Source organism: Tupaia chinensis, unplaced genomic scaffold (assembly GCF_000334495.1).
Source record: "Tupaia chinensis unplaced genomic scaffold, TupChi_1.0 Scaffold000605_1, whole genome shotgun sequence".
Classification (NCBI taxonomy): domain Eukaryota; kingdom Metazoa; phylum Chordata; class Mammalia; order Scandentia; family Tupaiidae; genus Tupaia; species Tupaia belangeri.
The window spans coordinates 3,592,239-3,607,695 of NW_006160123.1; the positions used below are offsets into that span (position 1 = coordinate 3,592,239).

At 43.9% G+C, this 15,457-nt stretch overlaps 1 protein-coding gene across 1 annotated transcript in view; it reads right to left on the bottom strand.

The window, feature by feature from the left end:
• EIF2AK4 (eukaryotic translation initiation factor 2 alpha kinase 4) overlaps positions 1-15,457 on the bottom strand; it is a 125,496-nt gene that overhangs the window by 16,690 nt on the left and 93,349 nt on the right. Inside the window, exons 25-31 of the mRNA XM_006158705.2 lie at positions 14,494-14,662; positions 12,889-13,005; positions 9,966-10,031; positions 5,682-5,852; positions 4,554-4,688; positions 845-952; positions 4-92 (exon numbers count right to left, since the gene is read on the bottom strand). Of these exons, the coding sequence (XP_006158767.1) occupies positions 4-92; positions 845-952; positions 4,554-4,688; positions 5,682-5,852; positions 9,966-10,031; positions 12,889-13,005; positions 14,494-14,662 (855 nt within the window). The remainder of the gene's footprint in view (positions 1-3; positions 93-844; positions 953-4,553; positions 4,689-5,681; positions 5,853-9,965; positions 10,032-12,888; positions 13,006-14,493; positions 14,663-15,457) is intronic.

The window sequence follows — 15,457 nt, forward strand, 5'->3', positions numbered from 1 at the left end:
GCTGTCCAGAGTTTCTGGGTTAGGTTGATGGCCCTCGACATGGACATCTGGCCAACACTTACAACCAGGAGGTCACAAGAGCTTACTGTAACCTGGGTCAGAAACAGAGCGGTTACACTTAGAAGAGCGAGACTGCAGGCATGGACGTGGGGCCAGCAACGGGCCAGGAGGCAGCACTCTGGGAGACAGGCATTCTTGAAACCCTCTACAGCAACACCGTGTGCAGAAGGCCTGCTTCGAAATGACACTGTAAAAAATAAGTAACTACTTTTATATTAGTCTTTTAAGAGAGAAATTATTGTAACTACCCTGAGCCATCAGAAGATATTCCTTTCCTCTGGAAAAAGTAATCTTGCCTGAAACAAAAGGGAGGAAAAGAAGATTTCTAGCTTTGTAGGTTATAGAAGGATTTTTTTTTAAGAATTATTTTATTTTAACTTTTCATTTACTATTATTATTTTCCAATTTGAAGAGGGAGAGAGAGAAAAAGTGAGAAAGCAAATCACCAGGCCTGGGATATGAACCAGAGTCGGCTATGTGAGAGTCCAGTGCCTTTAACTACCATGCCTCCTGCTGGTCCCCCACAGCAGGATTTTTGAACAAGAGATTTTGACAAGATTCTGTTAACAACTGTGACATCTCACCTTTACATAGTGCATTGCAGATGAGGACAGTGAGGCTAGGAAAGGATAAATGAATTGCCTGAGGTCACCCAGCTAGGAAGCAGAATATAAGGACTGACAGGTCTTAGGCAATTTCCAAAACGCTTAGTCTATAGTTGCCATAATACTTTCAGAAATGAAAGATGTCTGAAAGCATGCTGGAAATCAAAGCCAGAGCTTACGGGTTCTTCCATATTGAGCACAGCAGCAGATATCTTGTCTATGGCGATGCTGACCCCAATGGCAGTGGGCACTGGCCCCATAGCCTGTGGTCCTCTAAACTGGGGAATCTGTGGAGAGAGACAAACAGTTCTGGTTATAGGAACAGCAATGGTTAAAGGACGAGCACTCTGTCCACCACTGGTTATCAAAACATTAACTAAAAGATGTGTGTGTGGTAAGAGAGGGAAGCACGTATGCATACAAGTTTGTGAGAACATCTAGATCTGCACTGTTCAAGATGGCAGCCACTAGCCAGGTGTGGCCATCGAGCATCTGCAATATGGCTAAGCCAAACAGATGTACGTTGCACATGTGACATATACACTGGCTACAAAGATTGAGAGTGGAAAAAAAAAAGACTGTAAGATAGCTCATTAATTTTTAGAATTTGAGTATGTGCTGAAATAGTATTTTGGGTTTATTAAGTGAAATACAATGATTAAAATTAATCCCACTTGTCTCTTTTACTTTTCTAATTTATAGCTTAAAGGGATATATATAGGTTTTAGACCAAGATGGATTAGGTACACATCTCCCTATTCTTCCTGCTAAATACAGCTACAAATCCTGGGTATCTATAAAACAAACAAGACTCTGGGGCCAGGTGGTGGTACAGTGGTAATGCAACTGGACTCACATGGGAAGGTCCTGGGTTCACGCCCTGCAACTTCTGTGTGCGTGCCAGGGATGCATTTGCATGCCAGTGATCTGGACTGGCTGGGACTGGGGTGGATCATGGTGTGAAGACCCTGTTGAGGGTCTGTTACTCTGCCTCATTCATGGAAGAAAGAAACTTTTTTTAAAAAAGAAAAAGACGACTTTGAAAGAGGTTAGGGAATCTATGGTCCGAGGAACAACACGTGTTAAGCTGTGAGGTGCTCTGCCTATCACCTGGATTAGATGCAGGAGAAACTGGCAACCCATAAATGCCAAGAGGAACAGACACAAAAGACCCAGACCAAGAGAGAGGCAACAGCGTGATAGAAAACTTTTGGACAACCACCCTGCTCTAGCCGAATGTCATGGAAAAAAAGTACAGGCCTGCCCTTACCCCTACCCTCACAGGCTGAGAGGGGTGCCAGATATTCACCCTCATTCCTAAGTAGATGTAAAGAGTCCTCCTCACCCAAGGCCCTGCAGGGTGGTCTCAGAGAGGAGCAGGCAGAGAGTCAGGACTTTCACATCTGCCTGGGGATAATCCCTGCCCTTCCATGCTCACTCAAGCAGTAACAAAGCATCTTTTCTCTCTGCTGAGTGATCCCAATGGAGACTGAAAAGGGAAGCTGGAATTTTCACCACTGTCCAGCAGAAACAAGGCCTCCTGCAACTCCTCTGCTCCCACCATAGTCAGTGGAAGCACTCTTCCTACCTTGGCACGTGGAAGGAGGCCATGCAGGGAACCTGGGTCTTCACCCCCTCCCCCGAGAGCAGAAAGGCTGTCACACCAAGGCCACACGGGTGCAGTATCAGAAGTCTACTGAGAGAAGATCTAAAGACGCTCTAGAGAGTTCTAACATAATACTCCAACTGCCCAGGACACACTGAAATCGTACACTGTTCCAAGAACCGAGATCTCTAGCTGAATGTGGAAGACAATCAAACATACCTGCACCAAGATGACACAGATGTTGGAATTATATGACAAGGATTTTAAAGCAATCCCCATAAAAATGTTTCAACAAGGGACCAGCAGTTGGCGTAATGGCTATGTTGCTGGACTCCCATGTAGTTGACCACGGTTTGAGTTCCGGACCCAGTGGCTTAAACTCATGCTAGGTGCATGTGAGTGCGTGTCTGAGATCCCAAGAGGAGAGTGGAGGAGAAGGGATTGTGGTGTGGCCATCCCCACTGGGGGTGATTTCTCACTTTCTGCCTCTCTCTGTTTTTAATGGTGAGCACACATACCCTATAGCAAAAACTTCTCCCCCCTCCCCCCCAAAAAAAGTTTCAACAAGCATTAGAGACAGGCTTGAAACAAATAGAATAGTGTAAAGTTTCAGCAAAGAAGTAAAAGATAAAAATATCAAAACTAAAAACTCGCCGGATAGATTCTCAACAGGAAATAACCAGTAAGTGAAGATAAAAATGTAGGAACTATTCAATCTGAATAGCAGAGAAAATGGAGTGGAAAACAAAATGTCCCAGAAATCAAGGGACAGAACAAAACATTTGTGTCACTTGAGTCACAGAAGGAGAGGAATAAGAAGGTGGGACTAGAACAAAACACAATCAAAGAAACAATGCCTGAAAAATGCCCCCAACTGGCAAAACCTATAGAGTTAGGAAGCTAAGTAAACCCCAGACAGGATTAATCCAAAGAAATTCATGCCAAGACACATCATAATTTAATTTTAAACTATGACTAAGAATAAATCTTTAAAGTATCAAGTAAGAAACACCTTTCCTAAGGTGAAAAGTAATTCAAATAACGGTGTCTCATCAGAAACCAGAAATTTTGGGTAAATAAATAGCTTTTCTTCATTTTTTGCGTTTTCTAAATTATGTTTGAGAGTCAAAGCCAAAAGTTTAACATTATTTGATGTGGATCTCAATTTGTGCAAAGAAATTATTTAAGAAAGTTTTAAGTTGGGCATGGGGTAAAAGGACATACAGGAAGGTAAGTTTTTTTTTTCCCCTTAAATGATTTATTTATTTAATTCCATTTGTTACTATTTTTTAATTTGACCAGAGAAAGACAAAGAGAGAAAAGGAAAGGGAGAAAGCAAGCTGCTAGGTCCAGGACTTGAACCAAGATCGGCAACATGGGAGTCCAGTGCCCTTAACCACCACTCACCACCTGACGGGGCCCTAGGAAGGAAAGGTTTTGACAAACCTCATTTGCACTGATAAAATGCTGATACCAGTAGATCTTTGTGGTGATAAAACAGCACTGTAGCTTGATTGTGGAGGTGATTACAGGAATCTACGCTGATAAAACAGCATGGAACTGTGCACATATGTTACAGCAATGTCAACTTCCTAGCTTTGCTATTTTACTATAGTTATGTATGGGTGTAATCACTCTTGGAGGAAACTAGTTAAAGGGTACATGAGACCTCTTTGTTCCATCTTTGCAACTTCCTATAATTAAAAACTTGTAATTGTCGGACCAGCAGTTAGCGTAATGGCTATGTTGCTGGACTCCCATGTAGTCAACCACGGTTCTAGTCCTGGACCTGGTGGCTTAAACTCATGCCGGGCATGTGTGCATGCATGCCCAGAATCCCGAGAGGAAAATGGAGGAGAAGGGATTGTGGTGTGGCCATACCCGCCAGGGGGTGATTTCTTGCTTTCTATCTCTCTGTCTTTCTGGCAAGCACATGTGCCCTATAGCAAAAACCTCTCAACAAAACAAAACAAAACAAACTTGTAATTGTTACTGTTTTGTTTTGTTCTGGCCCTGTAATTGTTTTTTGTTGTTGTTGCTGTTGTTGTTGTTGTTTTTAGTGTAAAATATTACAAATGTGGTTCACTTATATTTCTATTTCTAGGTGAAAGATATAAAGATACTTAATTTTATTACTGGCTCAATTTTTGTATAGCTTTGAAACATTTTATAATGGGTTGAGGAAAAAATAACATTAAACCAGAATAAATAGACAGATGAAAGGCAAGTGCTATCCTGAAGTAAATGATATAGAATAAAAAAAAGGGGGAACAGGTGCTCACCAGCAGGTCATATCTGCCCCCAGCTGCAAGGATTTCAGGCACAGCCCTCTGCCTTCGTCTGATGAATGCCACACACTGGAAGATGATCCCGTTGTGCTGCTGTACCTTATAAACCAGTCCCAAATTGATCAAGACCTGCAGAGTGAGATGCCACACAGACACATCAGAGATCTGAAATTCCAAATGTGAAATACAACTCTAAAATGCTGTTTTTCATCAACAGCATCTGAACAACGTATTTAGCATAAACAAAATATTCACTAAAATCTGGCACAGTCTGTCTTAATTGTAGCCTGCCAAGTAAGAGAAACTCTGTTCTCTTTAAGAGTAACCCCCGCCTCCCCCAGGCTAACACAATAAAAATTGCTGCACTGTAAGAATCGTAATGTTTGCAAAGAAATCCTGAGGTAAGCCAAGATTACAGCTAGTTATCAAACGTAACAAAACATATCAAAGAAAGGGTTTTTGTGGAGAAATAAGTCACTCATTAAGGGTCGACAGGTGGCATAGCGGTTAAGGTGCTGGACTCCCATCTGGCTGGCTGAGGTTCAGATCCTAGACCAAGTGGCTTAAAACTCACAGCAGGAGGGACCAGCAGTTAGCATAATGGCTATGTCCCATGTAGTCGACCATGGTTCGAGTCCCAGACCTGGTGGCTTAAACTCATGCTGGGCGCATGTGCACGCGTGCCCAAGATCTTGAGAGGAGAATGGAGGAGAAAGGATTGCGGCGTGGCCATCCCAGCTGGGGGGTGATTTCTCGCTTTCTGTCTCTCTCTCTCTGTCTTCCTGGTGAGCGCACGTGCCCTATAGCAAAAAACTCTCAAAAAACAAAAAACAAATAAACAAATAAATAAATAAATAAAAACAGTCACAGCAGAGCATGTGTGCTTGCCCGAAATCCCAAGAAAACAGAGGAGAAGGGACTGCAGCAAGGCCATCTTCTCTGGGGGGTGATTTCCTCCTTTCTGTCTGTGTCTCTCCAGAGAGCACACAGTGCCCTATAGCAAAAATCTCCCTCAAAAAAAAAGAGGCCACTCAGTGACATTAATGAAATAAAACCCATCTCCTCCTTATGCTGGTAGTAATGCTGCAGATCTGTACGGCCAGTACTGAATGGATGCCAAACCTGTAACTTGATGCCAAGTTTCTTCAACAGTCCAACGACCTCCTCTAGATCTTTTAAGCCATACTTCACCAACTGGGCAACACCTGTTTTCTGTTTTATTAACGAATTTATGGTTGGCATTATATCTTGCAAATCTCCTTTCTGCTCAATAAACTTGTAGAGTCGACACAGCTGGAAGGCAAAGAGGTGCAGTTAGCTGCCAATGCCCGGCAGGGGAAGACGCCCTCTGCACCAGGCCTTGGTCACAGGTGGACGGACAGAGCAGAGCTTGTGCTCCTCTGGGAGGGGGATTCTGTAGTCAGAGAATTTAGCCTCTGCCACAGTGCTGACCGAGGACTGCCCTTTCCTGACAATCCAATGCATCTTGCAGAAGTGCTTCAGACACACTCGCAGTTCACTTTTGCTCGCACACATCTCACAGCTCGTGCTAACTCCAGCACAGCAGACCCTGCCACTAGCGGAGCCTCTACTAATGTGGTTTCCGATCAGTATTGCTCCTCTGACTTTTTCTTATTCTCATGAATGGGCACTTAAGTGGGGAGACAGGAAGGCAAAAGCTGACTTCCTGTACAGAATCAGCCAGGAATTCCATCCCCTCCCTTTGCTTGAAAGATTCCCATGGTGGCCTTGGGATGTGGGCTCCTGCAGGCATCCTCCCGATCCTTCTTGGATCCTTCTTTCCCTCAGGCGCAATCCTAAATCCAGACCATGGCTCTTTCCACCTGTGCTCACCCTCTGCCCCAGAACAGGGCAGTAACTAGAGCTGACCTATTTGGGGACCAGGCACAGTCATGCCACATAGAAGGAGGAAGAGGACATAAAACAAGGAAGAACTCCAGGTACTGAAGCAGAAATTCTTTTTCTTTTTTTTAAAAGAATTATTTAACTTTATTTATGTACTTACTTATTTTAATTAATTTGACCATAGTGTGTGTGTGTGTGTGTGTGTGGGGAGAGAGAGAGAGAGAGAGAGAGAGAGAGAGAGAGAAAGCTATCAGGTCTGGGACTCAAACCACAGTTGACCATGTGGGAGTTCAATACCCTTAACTACCATGCCACCTGCTGGTCCTGAAGGAGAAATTACTAAGAAATGCAAGTATAGGTATTTTAAGACTGAGATTAAGCCGAGTCTGGTTGGTTTATCTGTTAATCTGGCACACAGAAACTAGCAGCTGAATGAAGACTCTGCATAATATAGCTCAATAGTTAATTGTAAATCGCTTACATTTAAAAAACCCAAGTGCTAACAAATCTCCTATAATATGTTCATTGCATTAAAGATAAAAAAAAAAACTGGGACCAGCAGTTAGCGTAATGGCTATGTCGCTGAACTCCCACGTAGTTGACCGCAGTTCAAGTCCCAGACCTGGTGGCTTAAACTCACGCTGGGCGCGTGTGCGTGCATGCCCAAGATCCCAAGAGGAGAATGGAGGAGAAGGGATTGTGGCGTGGCCATCCCCTTGGGGGGTGATTTCTCGCTTTCTGTCTCTCTGTCTCTCTCTGTCTTTCTGGTGAGTGCACGCGCCCTATAGAAAAAACCTCTCCTCCCCCCCCGAAAAAAAAGATTAAAAAAAATTTAAATTTAAAATCATAAATCCTTGGCAGCTTACTTTATCACCTGTGCACTCTCGCTCACTTACCCTCTCTCTCTCTCTTTGGTAAGCATGTATATACCCTGTAGCAAATGAAAATACTACTAATGGTAAATAAAATAATTAAAAAATAAAATGATATAAAATCATAAGTCTTTGGGCCAGCAGGTGGTGTGGAGGTTTAGGTTTAGGTGGCTGGACCGCACACGGCTGACTCCACAGTTTGAATCCTGGACCTGGTGGTTTGAAAAATCACACCAGGTGTTACGTGCATGTGTTCCCAAAATCCTGAGAGGAGAATAGAGAAGGGACTGCAGTGTGATCATCCTCCTAGGGGCGATTTCTTATTTTCTCTCGGTGTCTCTCTCTGGTGATAGCACATGCCCTATAGCCAAAAAAAGTCTTTGATTTAAATTTTTTTTTTTTTAAAGAATTACGTTTTTAACTCCCTCCCTCCCTCTTTCTTTCTTTCTTTCTTTCTTTCTTTCTTTCTTTCTTTCTTTCCTTTCTTTCTTCCTTCCTTCCTTCCTTACTTCCTTCCTTCCTTCCTTCCTTTCTTTCCTTTCTTTCTTTCTTTCTTTCTTTCAATATGAACAGAGAGGGACAGAGGGAGAGAGAGGGAGAGAGAAAGAGAAAGTAAGCTGCCAGGTCCAGGACTTGAACCATGATCAGCCATGTGGGAGTCCAGCACCCTTAACCACCATGCCACCTGCCGGCCCCTAAATTTTTTTCTTCTAAATAAAATAAAAAATGGTTCATTTTAAATAAATTTCAACATTACATTGTCCCATTAACTATCAGGGGCTGGCTCTGTGGCACAACAGTCACGAAGATGCATGAGTTTAAGCATTTGTGGGACTCGAACCATGGTCAACTACATGGGAGTCCAGCGACATAGCCATTACACTAACTGCTGGTCCCCTGGAGGGTGATTTTTACTTTCTCTCTCTCTCTCTGTATCTCTCTGGCAAGTGCAATGCACCCTATAACTAAAAGAAAAAATAAGCTTTTTTCCTCTGTGTTAGTGAGGAGTGTGCACTTATGAGAGGGAAACAGAGAGGAGCACTCTCCACAGTCCGGTCGTGCCATGGTCCCTTTCTTCCAGCCCATCAGCTCCTGGGCAGTCACAAACATGCCCCTACTCTGTGAGGCTGGTGCAGGCGGGAAGGTTCTGGGTTCGTATCTGAAGACCTTCCTGAACATGCTGAGCACACGCACGTGCCCATGATCCAGGCTAGCTGAAGCCAAGGGAGGATCATGGTGTGAGGACACTGGTGGAGGTGCCCATCTCTGTGTCTCTCTCACTCATGGAAGAAAAAGAACCTAACAGTAAAAAAGAAAAAAAAGGGGGGGGGGCAGCAGGTGGTGTGGTAGTTAAAGCACTGGACTCCCACATGGCCAACCACAGTTCAAGTCCCAGACCTGGTGGGTTTCTTTCTTGCTTTTTTTTTTTAAAGAGAGATTTCTGCTATAGGGCGTGTGTGCTCTCCAGAAAGACAGACAGAAAGTGAGAAATCACCCTCTAGGGAGGTTGGCCAACCTGCAGTACCTTCTCCTCCATTCTCCTCTCAGGATCTTGGGCACGCACGTACATGTGTCCAGCCTGAGGTTTAAGCAGCGGAGTCCAGAACTCAAACCATGGTCCACTGTGTGGGAGTCCAGCGACATAGCCATTACGCCACCTGCTGGTCCCATGCCTTGCTTTCTTACTTTCCCTCCCTCTTGCTCTCTCTCTGGTGAATGCACATTCCCTATAGCAAATTAAAATAATAATAATAAAAATTAAATTAAATAAATAATTCTTTAAAGAAGAAAGGAAAAAGAAAGAGGTGGAAGGCAGTCTGAATCCTAACTTATTATTCTCTTTACCCCCACTACTACGCCTGCCTGCCACCCTGCAGAGTGACTGCCTGGTCTGTGGACAACCATATTTTAATCTATCCCATGTGTGAAATTTGTTGATCAGCACAGGGTTATGTAATTGCGTGTCAGACTGGGACTAGAAGGGCTCTGGGAAAGTTAAAAAAAAAAAAGAAAGCTCTTATGTAAACATTCAGGAAAACGTACAAAATCCCTGTTGTCTTCTGTTGTTCAGCTACTCAATTAAGTGAGAGTTATTGTGCCAAAGGTCTGGGATCAATCTGATGCCTGCAGAGAGAATAAGACCAACCTGTTTACCCTGTAAGACTTTCCTCATTGCTGGTAGGATCAAATATGAAATTTTAGGAGTAGAAGTGTACCAGAAAAGCAAGAGCTTTAGATCAACTCAGAGGAGTTAGAAGGCCTGAGGGTAGTCAGAGAAGGAGGAGATAGTCAGATGAATCTGTGGAGTTCTGTGTCGCATTCTAGTCCCATCTAACCCGTTTGGGGACAGGACAACTCGCCCTAGATCTGCTCAGCAGGAGGCGCTCCTTAGCACGGCTTCATAAGGGATGTAGAGGAAAAGTACCTGCTGACCAAGGGAGAGCGGGATGATTACAGGCCATCATGAAGATGCACGCAGAGACGTTCTTTGATCATAACATTCATTTCTCTTCCTAAGCCCAGAGGTTGCCATGGTACCTAACGCTCAAGGGAAAAACCTTGTCTGTGAGGCAGTGGGGCCACCTTACTACCACGAGATCTGGTGACATTTTCTGGTATCACAAAATTACAGAGAAAAGCTGTGCTGACACCATTAGAAGGTACTTACGCTATTAGACGACAAAGACAGGTTACAAAATTTAGCTTCCACTTCTCTTCTTGTCAGTTTCTCTGTCTGATGCAGAAGAAAAAGGTAACAATGAGAGCCACCAAATTTCATTCCAAATGAGATACAGTTTGCAGGCTAATTCAGACAATTAGTTCCTTCAGGTGGGCAAACTCTCCACAATGGTAAAGGATGGATTTAATTCTGTGATTAAAGAAAATGTCCCTCAATTCGAATAAAGCCCTAACTAACATTACATTAAAATTAGAAAAACCTTGGTCTGAAAGAACTAAAAATAGGAAAGTTGTACTTGCTGAATGGCAGGGCAACCCGGCTCCAGACTGGGCAAGCAGGGTATTTCTGTTTGGGTGTGGAGGGAATCATTTTGATCTCTGTTCCCCTTAATAAAAGCGTGGTCTGGGACCAGCAGTTAGCGTGATGGCTATGTCGCTGGACTCCCACGTAGTCGACCATGGTTCGAGTCCCGGACCCGGTGGCTTAAACGCATACCGGGTGCGTGTGCGTGCGTGCCCAAGATCCCGAGAGAATGGAGGAGAAGGGACTGCAGCGTGGCCATCCTCCCTGGGGGGTGATTTCTCACTTTCTATCTCTCTGTCTCTGTCTGTCTGTCTGGTGAGCGCACACACCCTATAGCAAAAACCTCTCCAAAAAAAAAAAAAGCGTGGTCTGAGCATTTCGCCCCACACTGGCAGAGGGGCTGCGGCCATGAAATACGAACAAAAACAAGCTGAAGCCTCCCACCCCCCACATAGTCCCTGGGTTTCCGCCAGCGTCCGACTGACATTATACCCCATCTGTGGCTGACAAACAGCAGGAAAGAACCATCAAGAAATAAACAGTAAAGTCTGGGTCTTTCCTGTGTACCTGCCAGATGAAAGAAAAGGCAGCTAAGCTGTTCGGCTTATATTCACTGAATAAAAACAACGCATGGACTTGCACTCTCCATTCTGCCTGGACTGTGGACTGCCTGGCACTGTCAGCTATTGTGTCCTCTGGATTCATTTTATTGTGAAATTTAACAAAATTTAACACGGAAAGATGTTAGAGAAAGATAAATGTTCACCTCCATGCCAGCACAGTAATGTGACACTAATGAATACTTCGCAGTGTCTCCCCTACAGGCTCTGTAGCTGCACACACACTATGATACAGCGTGGCTAAATCAGGGACAACCGGAGGTGCCATAGCCCTGGTCCCACATGAAGGAGGTAGTGACTGAGGCCTCACTGGACATCTGAGCTCCTCTCCCCCAGTTCAATCGATACAAATCTATAAGTGACTTTACTGACTGAGGACAGGCAGGCTGGGAGAACTAAAGGCAGGGCTATCCATCTCGGATGACTGTCAACACCCACACTCCCTCCCTTGGTCTCTGTAAAGTGAGGACAATGACAGCACTGGGGTGAGGGCAAAGCGACCTGATCCATGTGAAGAGTCTACAGAACAATGACGAGCACAGGGACAGGTGCTCAACAGAGGTTATTTCTAACGGTGGGACCGGGACTGGTGGATGGCGTAACAGTTACAGGTTAGTGAAGACTTTTATTAGCTTACAAATTAATTTAGATAGTCCAATCTTTTAGCAGTGTAATGTACACTTAGGGACCCTGTCAAAAACACCGTCTCTCTTCTGCATGCTCTCTCTCATTAAAAAAAAAAGGGTACCTTTATTAAAAACACCCTGGAGGTTACTAGTAGTACAGATTTAGTACAGAATAGCGCTCAGTCAGTTCAGTGGTCCTCCTCATCCAGAGGGGACAGAGCCCAAGAACCTAAGTGGATGCCTAAAACCGTGGATAATACTGACTCCTAGATATTCTATGTTTTATTATATATATATATATATATATATATATATATTTATATGTGTATGTGTGACTTAATTTGTTAATTAGGAACAGTGAGAGACTAACAACAATATCTAATAATAAAATAGGACAATTGTAACAATGTCCTACAATAATAGCTACATGAATATAGTCTCTCAAAATATCTTATTGTACCAAGAGGGCTAAGTGACTAATGGGTGGGTGGCATATACAACCTGGATATGCTGAATAAATGCATGATTTACCTTCTGGTGAGATGGAGTGGAATGGCAAGAGATTTTATCATATTACTCAGAATGGCATATGATTTAAAGCTAAGGACTGTTTATTTCTGGAGTTTTCCATCGACTGTTTTTTAACATGAATGACCGACCATGTTACTGAAACAGCAGAGTGGGGGACTGCTGAACTTGTTAACTCGTGGTAAACAGAAGATGATTGGTTCTTTCCCCTTAGAACAGTGAAGGCAGAAGGCAAATTCCTATTTTCTAGCTTTATGGCTGCCTCAGTAAGAAAATAATCATGAAATATCATTATCCTTAAATTCAGGTCAGGGGATGGCAGGCTGTGTGGTGGTTAAGGGCGCTGGACTCCCACATGACTGACTGCAGAGGACTGTTTATTTCTGGAGTTTTCCATTGACTGTTTTTTAACATGAATGACCGACCATGTTACTGAAACAGCAGAGTGGGGGACTGCTGAACTTGTTAACTCGTGGTAAACGGAAGATGATTGGTTCTTTCCCCTTAGAACAGTGAAGGCAGAAGGCAAATTCCTATTTTCTAGCTTTATGGCTGCCTCAGTAAGAAAATAATCATGAAATATCATTATCCTTAAATTCAGGTCAGGTGATGGCAGGCTGTGTGGTGGTTAAGGGCGCTGGACTCCCACATGACTGACTGCAGTTTAAGTCCCAGACCTGGTGGCTTGCTTTCTCACATTTCCTCTCTCTCTCCCTCCTCTCACTCACTGTCCCTTTCCGGTCAAACTTAAATAAACAAACAAGTAAATAAATAAAGTTAAATAAAATAATTCTTAAAAAAAAAAAATTCAGGTCAAAGTCATTAAATGCTTACCACGGCATCGTACAGAATAACGTAGACTTGACTGAGTTTATCTTCTGGGATCCCACAGTGTAAGAGTATTGCTTTCAATAACATAGTATGGTTCAAATAAATACTATAATTTCTTTCCTAGGATACAGAGAAAAATGATTTTCATTATAAAATTAATTGAGGTACATGGCCAAATCTGGACTCTTACCACCAATGTGTAATCCTAACACAATGGAAGGGTTGACCTTTAGCATATTGTCTCCAGTTCATGACATATAGATTCTTTTTACCTTGTTGTAGCCAGAGAGTATAATCTAACTTAATAGGAAGTTATATCCATCAAAAACACCCTGACTGGTTTTACGTTAAAAACACAAGCAAGTCCACACATTTCAAGGAGGGAAGGGTTGGGTTCAATAGTGGTTGACTGTAAGCATACGAGTGAATTAATGAACATTCTGAGTGGTGTGCTGGGTGTGGAGTCGGGTGTGATGAGGTGTGTGGAAAAGTGGACCCATGGGCCGAAGAGCACACATTCAGTTTGGAGATTACAACTTAAGGTAGTCCACGGAGGTCAGTCACTAAAGGGATGGTCAGGCTTTCTGGGAAGGAAAGGACCCGAACCATGCCTGGGTAAAGCAGAGTATAGGCCAGCCAGAGGCATGGTGGTTAGGTGGCTGGATCCCGCATGGCTGTGTAGTCTGAGTCCCAGACCAGGTGGCCTGAAAAATCACACTGGATGTGTGTGCATACTTGCCCAGAATCTCTAGAGAAGGGATTGTAGTCGGCCATCCCCCTGAAGTGTAATTTCTCATTTTCCCTCTTTCTTGTTTTAAAAAAAGAGAGCAAAGAAAGGAAAAAGAGAGAAAAGACAAGATTGCAGACAAGGAAATACGTGACCAACAGGTGGATGGGGAGGGGAACCTGATTGACATTGGGATTGGGAGAGGAGGCCTGAGGAGAGCTGGCAGTGGCACCTGCTAGGTAGACAGTGTGTAAACACGAAAGGAAGTTGGGAAGTTAAGGCACCAGAGGTAGGAGGGAGCCACCCATGTTCAAGGGAAAGGCATCCTAGAAATCTTTTTTTTTTTTTAAAGTTGACAAAGGGCAGAAGTGCTTGCTGGAGAGAGACAGAGAGACACACAGAGAGATATATATAGAGAGAGTGAGAAAACAAGAAAGCATCCCCCATGGGGGATGGTCACACCGTAATCCCTTTTTCGCCATTTCTTCCACTTTTAGGATTTTGGGCATGCCTGCACATGTGTGTGGCACATTTTCCAAGCTGGGCCTGGGACTGAACAGTGCTGATGGCCATGTGGGATCCAGCTGCCTTAACCTTCATGTCACCAGCTGGCCCACATCCTAGGAATCTCAGCCAGGCTTGGAGAAATGGGCAGAACACCACCACCCGGACCCCGAAACAAAATCAGGCCTGTCAAGACAGAGCGAAGAGCTCGAGAAGAACCTTGGAAGCCACATCATCGTGTGTGTTGGTCGTTTTAGTAAGGATCTCACTCTGCCAACAGAAGCTGGGAAACAGGGCTGTAGTTGTGGATTTCCCCCGCGCGGCTGGGGAAGGTCTCTAGGAGGGGACTTGCAGAATGGTGAAACACGGAAAGGAACCTGAAGTGCTGGAAACTCTTGGATGATTTCATAGATAGTGTAGATGATCTCAGCAGTGGGCAGGTAGCTGTTGGTGGTAGAAGTGACAATGTCAAAGGCACATTCCAGGAGTTCTTTGGGATGAAATCGATCTAACTTGCGAGGTCTGAACACACGTTCTATGCAGTACCTGGAGAGAGAAACCCAAACTTCTATGGTCATTGCTTACTGGAAATGAATGAGTATGAGAAATTGTTAAACAAGTTAAAAGAAACAAATAATAATAATAAAACAATCAGAGGTATGATCAAAAGAACTTAAAGACAGACTTGAGTCAGAACAATCTTGTCTTGATCTAGGTTCTAATTCCCAATTTTGCTACTATTAACCTATAGGACTTAAATATATTTTTTAATGAGAGAGAGGAGGGGAGGGAGGGGGGAGGGTGTGAGGAAGAGTGAGGGAGCACAGGAGGCAGAAAGAGACCAGCATCTCTGACAGGGCCTTGTGGTGCTGTATTCCTGCTCCGGGCTCTCGGTCAGCAAGGACAGCAGGCACGTGCCACCGTGCGTGGCCCATTTAGACTGGGCTAAGACTGGGCTGAGAACAAAACCAGGCCTCCCATGCAGCCCCAGCCACCACGCAGCAGCCCCTTCCCACTGTGCCACTGTGGCTGGGCCCTTAGTTTTTGTTTTCAAATGTCTAAAGTAGAGATAAAATTACTTTTCCCCCCCTTTTTACCCTAAGTGATTGCTTTCTACACTCCTTAGGACCATGACTATTAATGTGTACTTGGAGCTAGAATAAAAGCACATAAACAGCTCTGATTTCATTTGGAAAAAGGAGTTTTAAAGTAGGGTGCCACATTGATAACAATTCTTCTCAAATTTATGAGGATCTCCGTGTTTGCCCCGTGGTATTTAAATGTACCGAAGACCTTTTTCCAGAGCTAAGTTCCTGGAGGTTCACGGTGCTCAGCATTCCT